This window comes from Chlorocebus sabaeus, chromosome 20 (genome assembly GCF_047675955.1).
Source record: "Chlorocebus sabaeus isolate Y175 chromosome 20, mChlSab1.0.hap1, whole genome shotgun sequence".
In the NCBI taxonomy this organism is placed as follows: domain Eukaryota; kingdom Metazoa; phylum Chordata; class Mammalia; order Primates; family Cercopithecidae; genus Chlorocebus; species Chlorocebus sabaeus.
Window position 1 is genome coordinate 91883370 of NC_132923.1, and position 22362 is coordinate 91905731.

General features: G+C 51.2%; 3 protein-coding genes across 7 annotated transcripts in view; 2 read left to right on the forward strand and 1 right to left on the reverse strand.

The window, feature by feature from the left end:
• ZSWIM5 (zinc finger SWIM-type containing 5) overlaps window positions 1-7790 on the forward strand; it is a 197304-nt gene extending 189514 nt beyond the window's left edge. For both annotated transcript variants that reach the window (XM_007978970.3, XM_073007367.1), the window contains exons 12-14: window positions 3432-3595; window positions 4075-4156; window positions 4889-7790. In XM_007978970.3, the coding sequence (XP_007977161.2) occupies window positions 3432-3595; window positions 4075-4156; window positions 4889-5751 (1109 nt within the window). In that variant the 3' untranslated portion in view covers window positions 5752-7790. The remainder of the gene's footprint in view (window positions 1-3431; window positions 3596-4074; window positions 4157-4888) is intronic.
• An 827-nt stretch (window positions 7791-8617) lies between these two features.
• Window positions 8618-12026, reverse strand: UROD (uroporphyrinogen decarboxylase). Of its 2 annotated transcripts, XM_007978974.2 has the most exons (10): window positions 11899-12026; window positions 11161-11273; window positions 10965-11044; window positions 10826-10888; window positions 10395-10592; window positions 10111-10272; window positions 9613-9750; window positions 9352-9452; window positions 9190-9256; window positions 8618-8854 (listed from the first exon to the last, which is right to left on the reverse strand). In XM_007978974.2, exons 1-10 carry the CDS (start codon window positions 11916-11918, stop codon window positions 8693-8695), a joined length of 1104 nt encoding a protein of 367 aa, XP_007977165.1. In that variant the 5' UTR covers window positions 11919-12026; the 3' UTR covers window positions 8618-8692. The 2 variants fall into 2 exon arrangements, with proteins under 2 accessions (XP_007977165.1, XP_007977166.1); XM_007978975.3 differs by lacking the exon at window positions 10826-10888.
• Window positions 12027-12333: 307 nt separating this feature from the next.
• On the forward strand, window positions 12334-21611 carry HECTD3 (HECT domain E3 ubiquitin protein ligase 3). 3 transcript variants are annotated; one of them, XR_494337.3, is made up of 22 exons: window positions 12334-13349; window positions 13532-13692; window positions 13954-14046; window positions 14126-14261; window positions 14563-14678; window positions 14764-14877; window positions 15020-15102; window positions 15542-15707; window positions 15928-16009; window positions 16646-16828; window positions 16969-17021; window positions 17183-17247; window positions 17403-17506; window positions 18068-18187; window positions 18301-18390; window positions 19362-19568; window positions 19790-19919; window positions 20033-20107; window positions 20231-20312; window positions 20427-20498; window positions 20591-20837; window positions 21545-21611. XR_494337.3 is itself a non-coding variant. In XM_007978971.3 (21 exons), the coding sequence occupies exons 1-21, from the start codon at window positions 12981-12983 to the stop codon at window positions 20673-20675; spliced, it is 2586 nt and encodes an 861-aa protein (XP_007977162.1). In that variant the 5' UTR covers window positions 12334-12980; the 3' UTR covers window positions 20676-21611. The 3 variants fall into 3 exon arrangements, 2 of the variants coding, with proteins under 2 accessions (XP_007977162.1, XP_072863469.1); XM_007978971.3 differs by having other exon boundaries at window positions 20591-21611; XM_073007368.1 differs by lacking the exon at window positions 14126-14261 and having other exon boundaries at window positions 12890-13349; window positions 20591-21611.
• The last annotated feature ends 751 nt before the right edge of the window (window positions 21612-22362 follow it).

Sequence of the window (22362 nt, forward strand, 5' to 3'; positions counted from 1 at the left end):
CTTAGACCTTTCACAAAAATTAACTCAAAATGGATCATAGACCTAAGACACATGCACCCGTATGTTTATTGCGGCACTATTCACAATAGCAAAGACTTGGAATCAACCCAAATGTCCATCAGTGACAGATTGGATTAAGAAAATGTGGCACATATACACCATGGAATACTATGCAGCCATAAAAAAGGATGAGTTTGTGTCCTTTGTAGGGACATGGATGCAGCTGGAAACCATCATTCTTAGCAAACTATCACAAGAACAGAAAACCAAACACCGCATGTTCTCACTCATAGGTGGGAACTGAACAATGAGATCACTTGGACTCGGGAAGGGGAACATCACACACCGGGGCCTATCATGGGGAGGGGGGCGGGGGGAGGGATTGCATTGGGAGTTATACCTGATGTAAATGATGAGTTGATGGGTGCTGACGAGTGATGGGTGCAGCACAGCAACATGGCACAAGTATACATATGTAACAAACCTGCATGTTATGCACATGTACCCTAGAACTTAAAGTATAATAAAAGAAAAAAAACACACACACACAAAACTATAAAATGTCTAGAGGATGGCCAGGCGCAGTGGCTCACACCTGCAATCCCAGCACTTTGGGAGGCTGAGGCAGGTGGATCATCTGAGGTCAGGAGTTAAAGACCAGCCTGGCCAACATGGTGAAACCCCATCTCTACTAAAAATATAAAAATTAGCTGGGTGTGGTATCACGTACCTGTAATCCAAGCTACTCAGGAGGCTGAGACCAGGAGAATATCTTTAACCCAGGAGGCGGAGGTCGCAGTTAGCCTGCACATGAATGTTTGAAGCATCTTTATTTATAATTGCTCCAAACTGGAAGTAACCAAGATGTTCTTCAAAAGGTGGATGGATAAATAAATTGTCGTATATCCATAGAATTGATTACTATTTCTAAATAAAAAGACATGGCTTCTCAAGCCACACACACTCAAAAAAAAAAAAAGACATGGAAGTTTTGGGTGTAAACTCTGAGGGAAACAAAGATATAGAGGAACCTTAAATGTGTATTGCATGTTGTAAGAAGCCAATCTGTATTATCTCACTAGCCTTTAAGTTTAAAAAAAAAAAGAAAAGAAAGAAAAAAGCCAGTCTGAAAAGGCTACTTACTGTATGCTTCCAAGTATATGATATTCTGGAAAAGGCAAAACTATGAAAACAGTAAAAAGATCAATAGTTGCCAGGGACTTAGAGGGAATGGAGAAAGGGATGAACAGATAGAACACAGAAGATTTGTAGAGAAGTGAAACTATTTTATATGACACTGTAATAGCAGATTAATAACACACGTTTGTCAAAACCCATACAACTGTATAACACAGAGTGAACCCTAATGTAAACTGTAGACTTGAGTTAATAATATATGCATATTGGTTCATCAAATGTACCACACTAATAATAATGTAGTCAGCCCTCTGTATCTGTGGGTTCTGCATCTGTGGATTCAACCAACCGTGGATCAAAAATATTCAGGAAAAAAAACTCGTCAAAGCTCCAGAAAGCAAAACTTTAATTTGCTGGGCACAAAGCACTATGTTGAATCCACATGTAATGATGTATAGACATTGTATTAGATATTATAAGTAATCTAGAGGTGATTTAAAGTATAGGGGAGGATATGATGGTAGGTTATGAGAGACTTGAGCATCCTCAGATTTTGGTATCCAAGGGAAGTCATGGAACCAATCTCTCACAGGTGCGGAGGGATTACTGTATTAATACTGGTTTACCAAATATGCCACATTAATATAAGATGTTAATAATAGGGGATATATGGGAATTCTCTGTACTATCTGATCAATTTCCTGTAAACCTGAAACTGCTCTAAAGACGTAGTCTATTAACTTAAAAAACTTTTTAAAGATGATAGAAGAATAAAGGAAATCTCTTGCATAATCCTGGCACCCAAAAACAACTATGAATAAGACGTTTGCAGCCGGGCGCGGTGGCTCAAGCCTGTAATCCCAGCACTTTGGGAGGCCGAGACGGGCGGATCACAAGGTCAGGAGATCGAAACCATCCTGGCTAACACGGTGAAACCCCGTCTCTACTAAAAAATACAAAAAACTAGCTGGGCGAGGTGGCGGGTGCCTGTAGTCCCAGCTACTTGGGAGGCTGAGGCAGGAGAATGGCGTGAACCCGAGAGGCGGAGCTTGCAGTGAGCTGAGATCCAGCCACTGCACTCCAGCCTGGGTGACAGAGCAAGACTCCGTCTCAAAAAAAAAAAAAAGACATTTGCATAAATATTCCTGGAGATTTTCTATTCATATATATTTACACACACTATGTATCTTTTTTATAAAAATAGAATCATAGAATATTATAAATTATTTATAATTCTCACAACAATCCTAAAGGTTATTGTTTCCATTTTATAGATGAAGTTATTGAACTCTTTCCTTTTTTTTTTTTTTTTTTTGAGACAGAGTCTCACTGTGTCACCCAGGCTGGAGTGCAGTGGCCCAATCTTGGCTCACTGCAACCTCCACCTCCCAGGTTCAAGTCATTCTCCTGCCTCAGCCTCCTGAGTAGCTGGGACTACAGGTGCACGCCACCATGCCTGACTAATTTTTGTATTTTTTTTAGTAGAGACAGGGTTTCACCATTTGGCCAGGCTGGTCTCGAACTCCTGACCTCAAGTGATTCACCCACCTCAGCCTCACAAAGTGCTGGGATTACAGGCAAGAGCCACTGCGCCCAACCTGAAGTCATTAAACTCTTAAATGGCTGAACCAGGTTCAGTCCCCAGTGTGTTTTATTCCAAAGCCTATAGTCATACCACCATTCCTCCTCTTTGACTTTATCAGCAGTTACAAAGCAAAACATAAGGCCTACTTTTTGTTCTATCTTTACTTAACATGTTTGTCCTTTATAAGATGTAGCAGTCTTTCATACACTACTGCCTTCGTCCAGCAACCTTCACTTCATATGATGTTATATTCCTTAACTCTTTGTGCTTTGTATAGAATCCCTGCCTATTGAATAAGAAGTGGTGGCCCTGCTCCTTTTTGCTCCAGGGAGCTGTAGTGAGAAGTCGACAGTGGGACTGTCATTCTTTTTTGGCAGTAATGTGGCTTTCTGTCTACTGTATAGCTCTGGAAATTCAAGTGTTCAAGAAAATTATTTCTGGTACTTAAAGATCCTGAGGGCAGAGGGTATTCAGTAGAGACAGATGAAAAGGTGGAGAGAATAGGACTCACATGGGGTCTGGGGAAGGGAGGAGCCTCAAATGTGTTTAGTGGAGACAGCTTGATAACCCAGAAGGGGCGGTAGCATTCAGAAGCATTCAATGAATTAATAGCAGCCATTTCATCCACCTGTTGAACTACCTGTTGCGATCAGCTGACTGTTTAGTAAAACATTAAAATAGACCCTTCCCCTGCTCTTGGCATCTATAGGAGACACTTTGAGACTCCAAACAATTCTGGAAGCAATACAGAAGCACATTCATTCTTCCTCCCTCATCTTCAAACTGGCCCAAGATGCATTCAAGATTGCTACTCCCACTGACAGTAGTACTGACAGCACCCTGCTCAACGTTGCCCTGGAACTTGGGTTACAGGTATGGAAGAAGAGTGGGCCATCCTCAGTTTAGACTTCTGGCCTAGTGACACTTGGGAGAAGGTAAGATCTCTGGGAGACTGGGCATAGGCCAAGTCTGGCTCTTTTTTTGTGCCCAGAACACAAGTTCTAGACAAGGGAAAAGGCAAGGATTTCATAAATTGGGCTCCACTTTTAAGTTAAGGCCAGAAGCAAGATACAGCTTTAGGCTCCATGGGGTCCCTGTCTTCTGTCTACCTCCCCATTACTGCAAGTCAAGTAAGGTATGATAATAAGGACTTTGCGGCACATCATCAGAGAAGCCTCCTATCTGATTGGTGGGAGAGCTAGGAAAGAAATTAAACTGTATTTTATATTTATCAGGGGAGAGACCACTGTTTAAAGCACCAGAAAATAGTTGTTGCATAAATGAACGGCAAGGGGAGGGAGAGGTCACAACAGTTAGGCATAGCCCACTGGAAAGGCCTCTTTTGTGCCCAGGTGATGCGGATGACCTTATCAACCCTTAACTGGAGACGCAGGGAGATGGTACGATGGTTGGTGACCTGTGCTACAGAAGTGGGTGAGTCTCCCACCTCCCTCTACTCCCAGTGGAAAGGGGTTTCTAGGCCCTACTCTTGGGACAGGACAGTGAATCCTTAGAGCTCTCATATTCCTATTCCTGATGGCCTAAGAAAGGATGGGGCTGCTGGTAGGAGAAGGTGGCCTCTGTTCAGCCAGCCCAAGCCCTGTCCTCATTGCTTGAACCATATCCTGATGTCAGCAGCACTTGATCCTCTCATCAGAGACATGTCTAAGAGAATGAATTTTCAGTTGTTACTCAAGTGCTCCCTTGGGAGGTAGTGGGCCCAGTGGTTTGGTCCCCATCCCTGTCCATGCTTGTGAAAAACCCCAGACAACTTGGAGGCTCAGGACCCTTTCTAAAGCCCAAAGCCCCAGCGCAAGACTCTACCCTGAGAGGCCCCACTTCAGCTAGAACCCCTGGCAGATCTGCAACCCATGCCTCAGGGCAAGCAAACCCCAGGCTGTACTGTCCCGTCCTTGTGAGGGGTCAAGAGCACCTGCAGAAACCTTCAACCCTCTAACCTGGGGAAAGAAGGGATAGAAAGAGACCCCAAACAGGGTCTGGCCATCTGGGATGCTCCCCTTGCCCTGGTTTGCCTCATATCATCTCAAGGTTGCTGAGGAAGGAGAACTCATCACTGCAGGCCAAGTTCAAACCCCAAATGGTAATCTGGGTAGACCTGAATCAGGACCCAGATGGCCACGGCTGAGCTCAGCCTCTCCCTGACAGGTGTGCGGGCCCTGGTGAGCATCTTGCAGAGCTGGTACACACTCTTCACCCCTACTGAGGCTACTAGTATTGTAGCTGCCACAGCCGTATCCCACACCACTATCCTGCGCCTCAGTCTTGACTATCCACAGCGGGAGGAACTGGCTAGCTGTGCTCGCACGCTGGCCCTACAGTGTGCTATGAAGGATCCACAGAGCTGTGCCCTGTCAGCCCTTACCCTCTGTGAGAAAGACCACATCGCCTTTGAGGCAGCCTATCAGATTGCCATTGATGCTGCTGCTGGTGGCATGACCCATTCGCAGCTGTTCACCATCGCCCGCTACATGGAGCTCCGTGGCTACCCGCTCCGTGCCTTCAAGCTGGCCTCACTGGCCATGAGCCATCTTAACCTGGCCTACAACCAGGATACTCATCCCGCCATCAATGATGTGCTCTGGGCTTGTGCTCTCAGCCACTCTCTGGGCAAGAATGAGCTGGCAGCTCTCATCCCCCTGGTGGTGAAGAGTGTGCACTGTGCCACAGTGCTTTCAGACATCTTACGACGCTGCACAGTGACTGCACCTGGCCTGGCCGGCATCCCAGGCCGCCGCAGCTCTGGAAAGCTCATGTCCACTGACAAAGCTCCATTGCGCCAGTTGTTGGATGCCACCATCAATGCCTATATCAACACTACACACTCACGCCTAACACACATCAGCCCTCGCCACTATGGAGAGTTCATTGAGTTTCTAAGCAAGGCTCGGGAGACCTTCCTGCTGCCCCAGGATGGCCACCTGCAATTTGCCCAGTTCATCGACAACCTCAAACAGATCTACAAAGGCAAGAAAAAGCTGATGCTGCTGGTGCGAGAGCGCTTTGGCTGAGAGAGCAGATAGCTCACCGCCAGGGCAGCCTGGGTTCCCAGGTAGTATCACGTCAGGCCAAGGACACTGAAACATTTGTCCACCCTGAGAGGACTCTGAGCACCTATGGCTGAGGCCAAAGGACCACAGGGCTAAGGATGGGGAAAGTCTAACTCTAGTTGATATGCCTACCTTGGCAAGCTTCTCACTACAGCCTACTGTTCATGGAGGAGCTGGGCCCTGCAGATCGACCAGAAACCCCACAACATGCCACCTCATGCCCCTGTATCCAGCGTGTCCTGAGCATTGGCCCTGTCTCCCTTGGCAAACACAGAACACTGTTCCGTCTCAGGGATTGCTTAACCAGAGAAACAAACACATCTATGGGACTGTAAATACTATAGTATATGTGTTGCTAATTATTGTAAACTTACAACTATTTATAATTGTGGTTTTGATTTGATGGGCACTTGAAGTAGCTGTGGGTAGGAGGATATGCTTATTTTCTGAGGAGACTCACAACCATTTCTCAGGTTTCCCTTGCAGAGTGTATGCTGGTAGCAGTGGAAGAGTGGGGGTGCCAAGGAGAAAAATGGCCAGTTAGAATCAATCCCAAGTCTAGTCTATGCAGAATCCCCCACCTACAGACAGGGCATTTATAGCCCAGTGGTGAGTGAGGGACAGAGGCCAGGACTGGACTTAGACTTTTGCCTCACAAAACTATGAGGACATTGAAGCTCCTGCCTCACACAACTTCTTCAGGAGCCTGCTGAACGCCTGAGAAACAAGTACAGGGAGAAGATGAAGGTCTGGGAAGCTGCTGAGTTCATAATATTCACCTTTGTGTTAGAGAGTGTGTGGTTTCATCTATAATCGTGTGTGTGTATCTGTATGGCTAAGTACATGTGTCTATGTGCATAGATATATCTGTGCATGCCTGTCTGTATGTGCACATATATATTTATGTGTATGTGTCAGTTCTATGGCTGTGTACCTGTGTGAATATGTGCACACTGGACTGGGTTTCTACCTGAGGATATACACATTTTGCATACATGTGAGGATGCACATCTATGTGCAAATGCACTGTTTGTGCATATTTAGTGTGTATGTGTATCTGGGCACACATGAGTGCATGTGTATAAACATGTTTGTATCTGTGTGTATGCTTGTTATCCATGCGCCCGTGTCTTTATATGTGTAACTGAGCATATTTCTACATGTAGGGATGTCTGTGTATTCATGTTTGAGGATCTGCATGAATGTATCCTTCCTTTTTGCCAAATTTCTCTTTCCTGTTCCTCTTAAATATCTCTCACCAGCTAAACGTTTGTTCCCCATCTCTGTGCCTCCTCTATTCATTCTCTCACCAAACAAGCTTCTAAGTACCAATCTCCCTCTGCCATCAGATTGGCTGTTTTAGCTCCACAGTTCTCTTCTCACCCCATACTTGCTTTCTTCCCCTGCCTTTCTACCTCAAGCTTCCTCTGCCTGCTTTTGTCACAGTCTCATTGCTCGCTGACTTGGAGGCTAGGGCTGGTCTGCTCTTAGCCTCTCCCTTCCTAATTTCTAGCCCTAGTGGGCAGCCCTGTCTTAGCCCTGGCTGACCTCCACAGTGTATCATGTTCCTGCTACCTTCCTGACCTCTATGCTCGGCCTGGAATTGTTACAGGAGGTAGCAAAGGCATTCAGAAGAGTCAGTTGGATACCAGTGTCTTGGTGTTTACTGTTTCATGTCTTAGTTCCTGAGTTAGGGGTGGGGTGTGATAGGGAAGGGGTGGTATAGCTAGAATGTGAACTAAGAACTTCTCCATCTGCTTTACTTTTTCTTTGACAAACTGTCACCTTTTTTACTCCAAACTGACGAAGAAGTTGTATTTGCCGTTTGTGGCTACTCAAGTCTTACTGTCCAGCCAAGGGCCCCTACGTCTCAGCCCAATGGGTTGGTTAAAAAAAAGAGAGAAGCCACTCTCATTCTGTATCACAGTTGCCCTTTTTTAGCAAGTGTGTGAACTCACAGTGCTTTTCTATGAATAAATCATGGATCACATAAACGATCATTTTTCTAAAAGTAGAAATTGTGTTCCTTCATGAAACCCATCTCTACCTTCTGCATTGCCCTGGCTGGGCCGGGAAGCTGGTTCAGCCTACAGCACAGTGGGCTCCTAGTGGTCCAAGGAGATGCAGAATAACAGATAAAGAATTTCTTGCCATACCAGACCCTTCTCCAGAGCTTACAGACACCTCAGAGCCTTGTCCTGGGAAGCAGGTACCACCAGAAGGGTGGAAACACCAAGATCTTGAGAAAATTAAAGGGGATGCTCAGAAAATAATATAAAGCAACCTTGAGTGCCAGAGGGTCTTTTGGTTTCAGAGGACTTCTTGCCTTGATGATGGACTTGTCTAAAGCTCCAATCCTAAGCAACCTAGCTCTGAGCTTTGATGTCCTCCCTATATTTTGGTGTCAAAGCTGAGGGTCCCTCAGCTTCTCCTTGCTCACCTAGACTCCATCTTCTTCCCCATGCCTCTCTGAAGTATTCTAACCCCTTCTGTGCCCCTTTTTGATGTATTATACTTCCCTTCCTCCCCAGATGTAAAGCCCTATCAATTTAGCCTTTGTATACTGTGAAGACCCCACCCATTTTTCTGCAAATGTCACAACCTGAACTGCTAGGAAAGCTCTACCCTACCCCATGTAGTTCTGAGACTTAGGTATCTAAGAGTAAGATGGGAGTGAGAATCCTTAAGTGCTCTGGTACATATTCAGTGATACCTAACCCCTATGACTTGTGAAGAGGACATAGAGAGGGTTCCCAGGGAAGGAGCAGAAGCTAAGAAGAACTGAGGATATGGGCACACATCTTTCACAAACAAAACTACACAACAGTTCAACTCTGAAACTTTTATTGTCCTGGAAACGATCAATCATCTGTTAGTGGTACTTGAGGGTAAAGGTGTACACTCAGTTCTGTCGAAGCAGACGTGAGTGTTTATGCACAGCATCCACAAAGGCACCCACATGTTCTGGGTCCATGTCAGGATAAAGCCCATGGCCCAGGTTGGCAATGTAGCGCTGTGGCCCAAAGTCATCCAGCATCTGCTTCACCAGCTGCCCAATCTCCTCCTGGGGGACCAACAGGGCACTGGCTACAGGAGGACCAGCAAGCTTCTGTCCTCCCTACATATACTAGTGACAAACACATATGTAGGTATGCTTCTACTCAGTGTTAACTCATTCAGTCATTCAATAAAATTTATCAGATCCCTAGTCTGGACATGAAGCATAAATACAAATGAACAACAGCAACAAAAAGTCCGGTCTTCCTAGGGCTTATGTTGTACATACAGAGTAGAAGAGAAGGACAGACAGACATTTAAAAAAGAAAAGCACACAGAATAATACAACCACAGCCACAGGAGTGCACAGTAACAGATACACAGAGGGGTCCTGTCTGTTACCTCAGATGCATACAGGGCACAGGGGTCCAGGTTGCCCTGCAATGTCACCGTCTTCCCCACACACTCCCTGGAAGCAAAGCCAGCGCCACGTTCTGGTAACTGCATACATGGCAGCTCCACACCCCCACCTCAATCTCAAGGCCTCACCCTTCCATAGCTTACCGGGCTTTCTTTGGGGCCACTGTCCAGTCAAGCCCAACCACCTCATAGCCAGCTTGGGACAGCTCCTCCAGGGCAAAATGCCCATCCTTAGCAAAGATGATCTCGAAAAAAAGCAGATCTTAGGCTACAGAGGGCCTTGCTACAACCACTAATCTTTCTTGACTGTACTTCTGCTGCCCTCCAGTGGTCACTCCAGTCCATGCAGGACTTAGCCTGAAAGCTCCACAGGCCCACCTTCACTCAACCCATCCCAATCCTCACCATGGGCACTGGCGCCAGGCCTGCCTCCCGCAACCTGGCCTTCACTCGCTTGGCCACATCACGGATGTAGGGCAGTGCAAACTTGTTGAAGAGCTGTGGGCCAAGATGCCCTGCATGGGACTCAAACAGCTGCAATGCCTAGTTAGGGTACGGTGAAGACAAATATGTAACAGAGGAAGCTCCCCCCACATACAAAATCCACCTCAGTTTTCCCCAAATGACTTCAATCCCTGATACTGCCTGACCCTATAAATCCAGTAATAAAAAAAAAAAGGTTGTACTTTCTCCAGATCCCAGCACTAGCTTTGGTCTCTGAATACTCAGAGCATTAAGCCCCACTGCCAGTGTCAGGATGGGCTTGGCTGCTCAGCTAGATCACTGGAGGCCAAGGTTCTTTCATCCCTGGCATTAAGACCCCTGCCCTCTCTGGTTTAGGACACTTGCTTCTCGTCCTTACAGACCAAATCTCAGCCTATTTCTCTCTCTCTCAGGACTCACCTGGGCACCAGCCGCCACTTGTCCTACCAGATATGGGACCAGAGCATCAGTGAGGATGCGAAGCAGCTGGTGACTAGCCTGAGGTCTCTGATAGAGCCAGCGCTTGGCCTGAGCCATGGTGCTTGAGCCACCACCCTCAACCATGTATGTCATCAGGGTCCACTACAGAAGGATAGAAAGATGGTGTCACACGTACAGAAGCCAGACTGACCCTTCCTTTGTCTACCCCAGACCTGCCAGAGTGATTTTCCCACGCCGCCAGTCCCTGCCCTGTCCCACATTACTGGGGCACCAGCAAAGCCAATCAGCGGCACACGTCCAGCCAGTCGTTGTCGGGTAAGGGTGATGGCTTGGAACACATAGCCTAGCTCAGAGGCTACCACTGCTGGATCCCGTAGGCGTTCTAGGTCCTGCTCTTCTCTTAGTGGCTCTGGGAAGCTGGGTCCTTTGCCAGGTACCATGGTCACCTCCATGCCCAGTGCCTGGAGGGGGAGAAAACATCTGGGTTCCCAAAATGGAATCTAGGAGGAAAGATTCTGTTCAGCTCATTCCAGAAGGAAAAGGAGAATAAAACTGCCAAACTCTATCTCTTTCAACCTTAGTTTTTCCCTCGATCCAGGTAGGATAAGTGCTTATTGTAAACCTTGACTGGACTGATAGAAGGATTTTCAAGGGGTCCTTGGATTATATTCCAGGATCAGATTTGAGTGGGTACCTGGGGTACAACAAGGATGTCGGAGAAAATGATGGCAGCATCCAGAGGGAAGCGACGCAGTGGCTGTAGGAAACAGGAGACGGGTTGCTAGGTAGCAGACTGAAGGCATAAATCTTTCCCTCTTTTGTGCACCCCTCACCTGCAGAGTCAGTTCACAGCAGGCCTCAGGAGAGCGACACGTGCTGAAAAAGTCCTGGGCAGCCCGGGTTTCCCTAAACTCTGCATACAGAGGGAAGACAGGGCTCAGCCTTGAGGCCCTCCAGAGCCCTCCCCTGCCCCTTGAAAACTTTTCGCTTTCCGGAGTTTTATCTAGATTTCCAGGCCCTGACTCTTACCTGGTAAGTAACGGCCTGCCTGGCGCATGCACCAAACGGGAGTGTAGTCTGTTTCCTCTCCCCAGGCTGCTCGCAGGAATGTGTCATTCTTCAGCTCCGGAAAACCCTGAGGTCTGGCGATCAGGTGGGGGTGGGGGTAGGGGTAGGTGTCAGTATGCTAGGCTGGAGGTTGGGTAAAGTGCGGGTTCATAAGGCTGATTTAGTCAAGGACCGCTATCTACCTCCTCCAGGCTAGCTCCCAAACCCTGGCTTTCCGCCCGTTCCGCCTCCTCTCTGCCTATCAGGTGGTGCACAAACTCTAGAAGGGCCTGCCCTGGGGCCTCTTCCCTCCACTTAGTCCCTACTCTCCCAAGCTCGAAGCAACTAGAGGGACTAGGGGGAGGGAATGAAAGCCCAGGAAGGATAGTTTGGGGGTCTTCGGACTAGGGAGTCTCAGAAACGGGAATGTCACTGGGCTGGTTCAGAGGCTGAGATCTCCCCAGGCTGGGGGATAAAGAGGGATGAGAGTTGATGGTCCCATCAACTCTCATCCTGGTTGGAAATCCTGAGGCATCCCTTGAATTAAGGCCCCTGGGATGAACGTCTCAAAAATCCATGGTTTTAGGATTCAGGATCCCAGCTAACAGAGTCCAGGTTGGAGATCTCCAAGGTGGGGAAAGGGGAGTACAGGGATAGAGAGTCCTGAGTTGGAAGACTCAGAAGCTCAACTAGCCACACCGCGTGCTCTGGAGAACTCACCCCAACCCGTTCTCTTCCATGGTCAGCTGTCTGTAACTGCGAGCTCAATCCGCAACTTAACCTGAATGTGAGCCTGTCCCCACCCCCGTCCAGGCTCCGCCCCTTTCTGTAGGGAACCACGGGCGTCGCCATGTTGAAGATCACATGATCAGACTCCCGCGACAGCTCCAGGGCTGCCCTGGCTGCTGCCCGTAGGACCCCTACCTTTTTTCACCGTAAAGTCCGCTGTAGCGACGCAACAACAAACGCTCAAAAGAGAACTCCGCTGTTAACTGTCTTACGGTGACATGAGGAATTTGTTCTCATCTGACGGTCTGGGTATCCGGAGGCTTGGCTCAAGTCCCATTCATGATTCTAATAGTCTTATTCAGCCAGGCATACTGAGGATGATGGAACCAGGCTGTACAGGAAACTGAAATCGTCATATACTTATATTACCTACTAAGAGCCTGGACCTACAGTAGGTGTAGAGGTTAGCTCTGCTCAAGACAGCCCCGGTCTTTAAGAAGCTATAAGACTGGGAAAACAGAAATCAGGAATCACATTAAAATGAACAACGATCACCAGTGTCCTTGGGATTAGGAGTGACAAACAGAACCCGAATGACTCAAGACTCCTGTCAGTGGCAGGGGAAGGAGCCATTGTCTCAAACATTTTAGTCACACCACCTATAGGATAGGGAGTCCAGCAGATTCGTTGGGAGTGGGAGGAAAAAGAGCAGGCCCAAGAACCAGAAAAATGTTGGCAATGATGCAGCCCACATAGAATGGTTACTTGAATGAGGGTAGTAGCAGTAGAGATAAAATGGTAGTAGCAAGGAAATGGAGAGAAGGAGATTGATCAGGTAGAAATCACCAATCTTGGGTTTGGTCGGCTGGGTTAGGGTGGCACAGAGGTAGGTAATATGATTGAGTGTAGGAGTACACAGTGCAATACGGTGAGTGCTGGGTGCGCTTAGTCCAGAACATACGGCGAAGGCTGGCCAAAGGCGGGGCAGGGCGTGGTGGGAAGCTCCGTCCGCGGTCGCGCCAGCTGTTCACCGGGTAGGGTCGCCCTTAGGCGCTCACCTCCGCCACTTAGCCATGGCGGGTCCTGGCCCGGGCGCGGTGCTGGAGTCCCCGCGGCAGCTGCTGGGCCGCGTGCGCTTCTTGGCGGAGGCAGCGCGGAGCCTCCGCGCTGGGCGGCCGCTGCCGGCAGCGCTGGCTTTCGTGCCGCGAGAGGTGCTCTACAAGCTTTACAAGGACCCGGCGGGACCGTCGCGCGTGCTCCTGCCCGTGTGGGAGGCAGAGGGCCTGGGGTTGCGTGTGGGCGCCGCAGGCCCAGCCCCCGGTACCGGCTCCGGGCCCCTCCGCGCCGCCCGCGACAGCATCGAGCTCCGGCGCGGCGCCTGCGTGCGCACCACGGGCGAGGAGCTGTGCAACGGCCACGGGCTCTGGGTGAAGCTGACAAAGGTGAGCCCTTCCCCGCCCAGGACCAGGTAAAAGACCCCCGGAGCCAGAGAAACCTCTGCCTGTTTCCCTTTCCTCCCCTGTATTGAGTTGGCATTGCGTTCGGTGCTCTTTGCCCTGGGCTGGGTAGGACAGGCGGCTGGGCAGTTCCCTGACGGCTGTCCCTATCCGGCGCGTCCCGGCAGGAGCAGCTGGCAGAGCACCTGGGCGACTGCGGGCTGCAGGAAGGCTGGCTGCTGGTGTGCCGCCTGGCGGAGGGCGGAGCCCGCCTGGTACCCATCGACACTCCCAACCACCTCCAGCGGCAGCAGCAGCTCTTTGGCGTGGATTATCGGCCGGTGCTCAGGTCCTGCACTTGAAGGAGCGGGGCTTGCTGTCCGAAGGCCAGGCCAGGAGGGATTGGGAACACTTCAGCCACACCCTGGGGTGGGTGGGATACTGGAGCGGCGGCAGGGTTAAGAACAGGAAGGGGTGGGACATGAAGGGGGCTCCGGTGGGGCGTCTGGAGACGGGGAGATAGAGCCCAGGAGAAGGCTACACGGCATGGAGGTAGTGTCCTGCTGCTCGCTGATGTCTCCCTTTCCCACTCCCTACTCTGTGCCCACAGGTGGGAACAGGTGGTGGACCTGACATACTCACATCGCCTGGGATCGAGACCTCAGCCGGCAGAGGCATACGCAGAAGCTGTACAAAGGCTACTGTGAGTGAGCTGGAATGGGGTGGGGAGGAAGGAGCTCTGCGTCTGGGCCCAGTCTAATTAGGGGCTTGGGGTTGCTTAGCTATGTACCCCCGACATGGACCTACGAGTGCGACGAGGACCTGATCCACTTCTTGTATGACCACCTGGGCAAGGAGGATGAGAACCTGGGTAGCGTGAAGCAGTATGTGGAGAGCATAGACGTTTCCTCCTACACGGTGGGTGCTGGGGCTCCTCCCACCCCAGGCAAGATATAGTCACACCCCTCAAGGCTAGATCCAGAAAGAAACCCTACCTCCAGGCCAGGACCAAAACAGGGTCCCCACGGGCCACACTCACTTCAGCTCCCCATCTTGGAAGTCTGTAGGAACCCCTACATACCCAGCGGCCCCCTATCCCATACAGTTGCCCGTTAGCCCAGCTTCACTCTGCTTTCTCTCTGGTCCTCCTGGTCCAGAGCACAAGCCCAGCTCAGGGAGGGAGAGTAACTACTGACTCCACCTCTCTGCCCCTCCCCAGGAGGAGTTCAACGTATCCTGCCTGACAGACAGCAATGCCGATACCTACTGGGAGAGCGATGGGTCCCAGTGCCAGCACTGGGTACGGCTTACCATGAAGAAGGGCACCATTGTCAAGTAAGTAGGCTCTGGGCAGGACAGGATGGGTGAGCCACATCCCTGTGGGTTCACAAAGACTCATGTTCACACTCTGACCTTTCAGGAAGCTGCTACTTACAGTAGATACCACAGATGACAACTTTATGCCAAAGCGGGTGGTGGTCTATGGGGGCGAAGGGGACAACCTGAAGAAGCTGAGTGACGTGAGCATTGACGAGTGAGCACACTGGCCTGGGGAGGGAAGTAGGGTGTGTTCCAAGCCTAGCCCAGCTTGGAAGCCTAAGTTTGAGTGAGACTCCAGCAGTCTCTGAAGGCCTGAGGCAGGAGGTATCCGAAGTGCCTCACACTCGTCTCCTCAGGACCCTGATTGGGGATGTCTGTGTCCTGGAGGACATGACTGTCCACCTCCCGATCATCGAGATCCGCATCGTGGAGTGCCGAGGTGAGGCTTAAGGCTCTAAGGAGGGAAAGAGAGCCTGATGTGGAGATGGGGCAGACAGACAGTGAGTGTGGAGAGAAGAGGATAGGCTTGGAGTTGGGGTGAAGGTGATGCTGAACTAACTCCGGGATTTGGAGCTTTGGGGCCTGAGCAGCTGGGACGTGCCAGGTATAGGCCTGCCTTAAAGCCATACAGGTGGTTGGGCTCACCTGGAAAAGGAACTGAGTTGGGACCCTCAGGCATGCCAGCATTATAGTGAAAGATGGAGGAATCAGCAGGAATAGATAAATCAGAGTCAGGTGATAGAAGGTGATCCCGAAGGTCCTGAGTTTCTAGGGTTAAGGGTGACAAAAGGCTGAGCGTTCAAGGAGCCATTCCCAGGTGTGAGGGCCGAGGAGCCAGCAGGTGCCGTAAATGACCTCACTCTGACCCCTTTCCCCAGATGATGGGATTGATGTTCGTCTCCGAGGGGTCAAGATCAAGTCCTCTAGACAGCGGGAACTAGGGTTGAATGCAGACCTGTTCCAGCCGACTAGTCTGGTGCGATACCCACGCCTGGAAGGCACCGACCCTGAAGTACTGTACCGCAGAGCTGTCCTCCTGCAGAGGTGGCTGTGGTCCTGCACCTATGGGCCCTTCCCTTCCCCCAGCATTGAGCCTTGTGTGTCTGCATGGAGGAGGTTCCCAAGGTCTCATAGTATAAGCTGTTCAAGGGTCAGAGAAGCCCCCAGGTCCTGCGTTCTCCTGTCCCTGTATGTTGGGGAGTTGGGGGTCTTAAATGTATGCCAAACTCTTTAGCTGCAGTCAATCTTTACCTACCCATGCCAGATTCATCAAGATCCTCGATAGTGTCTTGCACCACCTGGTACCTGCCTGGGACCACACACTGGGCACCTTCAGTGAGATTAAGGTGAGCCGTCCCACCCAGTGCTGGTCTCGGCAGTGTGTTCCCCCTTCCTGCTCATGTAGTTGTTCATGCCTTAGCAGAGTTCCTGAAACCTGCTCTAGGGCAAGACCTTTGCTGGGTCTGGGAACACAGGAAGAAAGCCAGAACAGATGGTCCAAATTTAGTGTTTGGGAGGCTGCTGCCCAGATGAGTGTGTGGAATACCCAAGGGCTATTGACAGCACAGGCAGGGCAGGTTGCGTGAAAGGTACATACCAGGAGTTAACAGCAGCTCAAGATGACTTGAGAAAAGTGTACAGGTAGGTGTGAGTATGACAGAGGGATGAGGGTGGGAGGATGTGGGCAGGAGGCAGGCCCTGGTTGCAGAGGGCCCTGTGGGCCAGGCTGTGAAGCAAGGACTTTGTCCCAGGATAGTGGAGCTATTGGAAAAGTAAGTAAGGTAATGACAGTATTAGAATTTTTTTGTTTTAGAAAGCTCTTCCTGGTGGCTGAACTAAGGAAGGGACTGGAGACAAGGACAGGAATGGACTAGACTTGGACTAAAATGGTGGAATTGGATACAGGCAGAGAGGAAAGTTCCAGGGCCTGGACAGAGGCTGACTGCCCACTCATTCCTGCTCTGACCACTTCTCCTCACTAGCAAGTGAAGCAGTTCCTACTGCTGTCCCGCCAGCGGCCTGGCCTGGTGGCTCAGTGCCTGCGTGACTCGGAGAGCAGCAAGCCCAGCTTCATGCCACGCCTATACATCAACCGCCGCCTTGCCATGGAACACCGTGCCTGCCCCTCTCGAGACCCTGCCTGCAAGAATGCAGTCTTCACCCAGGTCTGCACCACCTGGGTCAGGCTGAGATAGGATCAGTGAAGGGCCAAGGGGACTAGGCCAAGAGGGACCTGAACAAGTTCTTGGGGCGAGTGTGGGGCCAGGTCTTGCTTTCCTGTGACTCCTTTCCTCCTTGCCCCCAGGTATATGAAGGCCTCAAGCCCTCTGACAAATATGAAAAGCCCCTGGACTACAGGTATGGCATGAGAGTGAGGGACTTACTCGGGACACCTGTGTGCACACACAACTCCTTGAGGCACCCCTCGCCATGACTGCTTTTCCCAGGTGCTCTCTGGGCTGATAAATTGTGCTGCACCTGGCCCCGCACGATGACAAATCTGCCCACGTTTTTTGCAGGTGGCCCATGCGCTATGACCAGTGGTGGGAGTGTAAATTCATTGCAGAAGGCATCATTGACCAAGGTGAGGCCCTGAGGGAGGATCCCAAGGATCCTTCTTGCTGTCCTATTAAAGTGGTAGAGGCTTTTCACAAGCTAATGATGATGGGGGACCTATTCATTACCCCGTTATGGGAGCTGGGCTCTTGAGTGCCCAGCTGAGGACATCTGTCATTTCAGGCGGTGGTTTCCGGGACAGCCTGGCAGATATGTCAGAAGAGCTGTGCCCTAGCTCAGCGGATACCCCCGTGCCTCTGCCCTTCTTTGTACGCACGGCCAACCAGGTAATCTCTGTTTTCATCTCTGCAGACCTCCCAGGTGCCAGATTGAGCTAGAAAGGGGGCAGAGGAGGGGGCCGGGCGTGGTGGCTCACACCTGTAATCGTAGCACTTTGGGAGGCCAAGGCGGGCAGATCATGAGGTCAGGAGTTCAAGATCAGCCTGGCCGATGTAGTGAAACCGCATCTCTACTAAAAATACAAAAAAAATTAGCTGGGTGTGGTGGTACGTGCCTGTAGTTCCAGCTACTTGGGAGGCTAAGGCAGGCGACTCGCTTGAACCTGGGAGGTAGAGGTTACGGTGAGCCGAGATCGTACCACTGCACTCCAGCCTGGGTGAGACAGTGAGACTCTGTCTCAAAAAAAAAAAAAAAAAAAGAAATGGGGCAGAGGAGGGACTGAGTTGCTCAGGGCAACATCTGGGCAGACAGGGAGAGGAGGAGCCACTGTACATTTGAAGGGATCATTTAGTGGAAAATGTTCCCAGTGGAAAATGTTCAGGGAAGTCTTCGGGCCAGGAAAGTAGGGTATGTCTCATGCCACACTGACAGCTCTGTCTCTGGGGCAGGGCAATGGCACTGGTGAGGCCCGGGACATGTATGTGCCCAACCCCTCCTGCCGAGACTTTGCCAAGTATGAATGGATTGGACAGCTGATGGGGGCTGCCCTTCGGGGTAAGGAGTTCCTGGTGAGTAGCCTTATCCACACCCCCATCTGATCAGCCCTGGCCCCTGGGAGGAAAGGCCAACCAAATCTGGGCAGCTCAGGGTGAGAAGACAGTAGGGAGTATTTGTCACACAGGTCCTGGCCCTGCCTGGTTTTGTGTGGAAGCAGCTTTCTGGCGAGGAGGTGAGCTGGAGCAAGGACTTCCCAGCTGTGGACTCTGTGCTGGTGAGTAGGGCCTGGAACCAGTGGTTCCTCTGCCCAGCCCCTAAAGGTTGGTCCTCCCTAAGGCTGTTCTGTACTGTGTTCTTTCACCACACACAAGATCCCTCTCCAATCCATCCACTCCCATGGCTTCAACTACTGTCTGTAGACTTGTGACCCCTAAAATCCTGACCTCTAGCCCCAGCCTCTCCTAAGCCTGGGGCCATATATGTATCTGCACCCTCAACGTTTGCCCCAAGGTCACATCTCAGGCTCAGTGTGTTCTTTATCTTCTCCCAAGACTGCTCCCCTCTAGGGCTCCTGCCTCAAAAGGACACCATGTCCCACTCCTCCCCATCCCAAAGCCCACAGGGCCATCCTTCACCCTTTCTTCTCCCTCACCCCCACATTCTTAAGTCTGTCTCTGTAATCTGTCTGCTTTTCCTATCTCACTACTATCTCCCTGCCTGGTTGAGGACACCTTTCCTCCTGAGCTAATCACTTACTAAAAAGCTGGTGTCCCTGTCTCCGTTCTTACCCATTTGGTCTCCATGCAGCCAGAGTAATTCATTTCACTTTCCTTATTTAAACTCATTGGTGGCTCAGCCCTGGGCTTAGGATAGAATGCAGAAGCTGTAAAGGCCTTACATGAACTCTGTATCTCCAGCCACTTGGTTCACATTCAGGCTCCAGCCAAATAGTTTCCTTAGGCCTTTTGCTCTTTCCAGCTTTCTCCAAGATGTTCTCTCTCCTAACTTCCCTTATAGCCCAGCCATTATTTGGGTCTCAGCTGAGACGCCATTTCCCACAGGATGCCTCCTCTGGCCTCCAAGGCTGGTTAGGTGTTGTCTTGATGCTTTTACAGCTCTTGTACTGACACCTGCATGGTGACTGCCTTGCCTGGCTGTCTCTGCTTCCCTGTGAGCATCTTGTGGAAAGACAGGGACTGTCTCCACAGTGAAAATGCTACTTCCCTGCCTCTCTCCAACCCCTAGGTGAAGCTCCTGGAAGTGATGGAAGGAATGGACAAGGAGACATTTGAGTTCAAGTTTGGGAAGGAACTAACATTCACCACTGTACTGAGTGACCAGCAGGTGGTGGAGCTGATCCCTGGGGGTGCAGGCATCATCGTGGGATATGGAGACCGTTCTCGTTTCATCCAGCTGGTCCAGAAGGCACGGCTAGAGGAGAGCAAGGAGCAGGTAGTACCCAGAGGCCAGTAGAACAGAGAGCTTTGGCCCCTTCTGAGCCCCAGCTCCTGGGACCCAGAGTGCAGCCTGTAGGCCACCAATACTCCAAGAACTCTGGCCCCCAGCATTCCTCAGTGCCACCTTTGTGCTGCTCAGAGGCTACAGTGATGCCCCCCAGTGTAAGGCAGGAGGTGTGCCCTCTTCCCCAGCCAAGCCTTTTACCCACTCTCCAGGTGGCAGCTATGCAGGCAGGTCTGCTGAAGGTGGTGCCACAGGCTGTGCTGGACTTGCTGACCTGGCAAGAGTTGGAGAAGAAAGTGTGTGGGGATCCAGAGGTCACTGTGGATGCTCTGCGCAAGCTCAGTGAGTTCCCCAAGGCAAGGCAGGGCAGGGCAGCACAGCACAGCACAGGGGTTGGGGCTCAAGGACTGGGCAAGATGAGACCCAAGAATGAGTGCTGGCCTTGTCTCCACCAGCCCGGTTTGAGGACTTCGAGCCATCTGACTCGCGGGTGCAGTATTTCTGGGAGGCACTGAACAACTTCACCAACGGTCAGTGGAGGAGGGCAGGGTGACACCTGGGTTTGGACTCTGTTGCTGGGATGCAGAGGCAGGGTAGAAGTTGTAGACCCTCCTTCACCATCCACGCGGGCACTGATTTCCTCCTCCCTCCAGAGGACCGGAGCCGCTTCCTGCGCTTTGTCACAGGCCGCAGCCGCCTGCCAGCACGGATCTACATCTATCCAGACAAGCTGGGGTGAGTGCTGGAGGGAGGCCTGAAGGTGCCATGGCCGCTTGCTGTCCTCCCTCCCCACACACGTACATGTGCCCCAACACATCTTCCTGACCTATGGTCCCTCAATGCCCCCAGCTACGAGACCACAGACGCGCTGCCCGAGTCTTCCACCTGCTCGAGCACCCTCTTCCTGCCACACTATGCCAGGTGGGTTTTTTCCTAGGCTCAAGTTGGGGCCCAGGGGAGCCCCATCACCCCGGTAGTGATGGATGGATCTGACGAAGTGCCCATTCCCACAGCGCTAAGGTATGCGAGGAGAAGCTCCGCTATGCGGCCTACAACTGCGTGGCCATCGACACCGACATGAGCCCGTGGGAGGAGTGAGGTGTGCCGCAGGCTGCAGGACCGTCAGGACTGCACGTGTCCCTCTTGGCCTTGCCCAGGGCGAAGACACCTTCCCTGCCCTGGTTTGGCTGACGTGCTCAGCAAAACCCCGTGTGGCCCCCTCCTGTGTGCAGTTGGCGTGCGGGCAGCTGGCGTGGTCAGGTGAACACTAGTGGCCCAGCCCCGCAGACCCACAAGCCCTACCCGTGCTGGGGCTTGCTTCCTGAGGTATTTCACCTCTTCAGAGGGAATCTTCCACAAGCCCAGCACAAGCTGCCAGGCCTGAGCTACTTGAAGGGGGCCATGTAGGTCCCCAACTCATAGACTTTGCCTCCATTTTCAGCTCCACTTTTTTTCTCCTATTTTCTCTCTGGCTTTCTTCAGCCATGACTCAAAACATAAAACGTTGGAGGTTGGTGGAGGCCCCTCCCCAAGCAAGAAGCCTTGGATGGGCAGGGAGTGATAGCCACACTCCTTGGTCACCTGCTCCAAGAAGGAAGCAGTAGCTGAGCACCTGCCCTCGCATACTGCTCTTCTCCTCCTCTCCCTCCATACCAGAGATGTGAGCTCTGTTCTTCTTCCAACCCAGTCTCAACATACCAAGTGCCACCAGCTTCCCTAACTCAGAACCCACATCCACTCAATGTGAACTCTTCACTACCACGACCTCCCCATGTTCCTCACTTCTGCATCGCCTCCGGCCTGACTCCCTGTCTGCCCTTTCACCCCCAAGATTTTGCACAGGTTAAGGCCAGTTATGACCTTTTTGAAATCTGTAATAGCTCCCCTTTCCCCAACTCTAAAGCCTAGACCTTAAACCCGTTCCTAGAGCTATGCACACCCCTACCCATTTACCATTCCTCCCTCAGGGCCTCCGTGACACTCCATGAAAAGAAGTTCTTGCATACCGGAAAGTTGAATAAATGGATGAGTTCATTCCTTCAGAATGTGTTTATTGGGCCCTGGGCTTAGGCACAGGGATCACAAAGAGAAATCGACTTTAGTGCCCTGCTTGGGGCCAAGAAGATGAATGTGAAGTGCAAGTACAGGCTTCTCAGTGACAAACGTTGCACAGTTACACATCTGGGGCTGAGCAGGGACCTGGGACGTAAGGGCCCCACTGCCCAGAAAAGAGAAAACAAGCAAACAGGCTGGCCTGGCATTTTCTGGCACAGATATGGTGATTTGGAGGAAGGGAGTCCACTTCTGGAACCAAGCAAGCAGAAGAATTTGACATCATAGAAGACAGAGACTCGGGAGGGCTGACAGACCAGCCAGGTCAGGGTTGTTGACAGAAGTGAAGGCAGCAGTGTCTTTATTACCCTGCCCCCAACCCCGTGCAGTCTTTTTGTTTTTTGTTTGTTTGTTTGTTTGGGTCTCTGTTGCCTAGGCTCGTGTGCAGTGGTGGAATCACGGCTCACTCCAGCCTGGGCCTCCTGGGCTCCAGTGATCCTCCCACCTCAGCCTCCTGAATAGTAGAGACCACAGGTATGCCACCGCTTCCAGGTAATTTTTTGCAGAGATGGGGGGGTCTCCCTATGTTGAGCAGGTGGTTCTTGAACTCCTGGCCTCAGGCGTTTCTCCCATCTCAGCCTCCCAGAGTGCTAGGATTATAGGCCTGAGTAGTCTTCAGGAACAAGTACCTGGGGCCAGACACGGTGACTCACACCTGGAATTCCAGCACTTT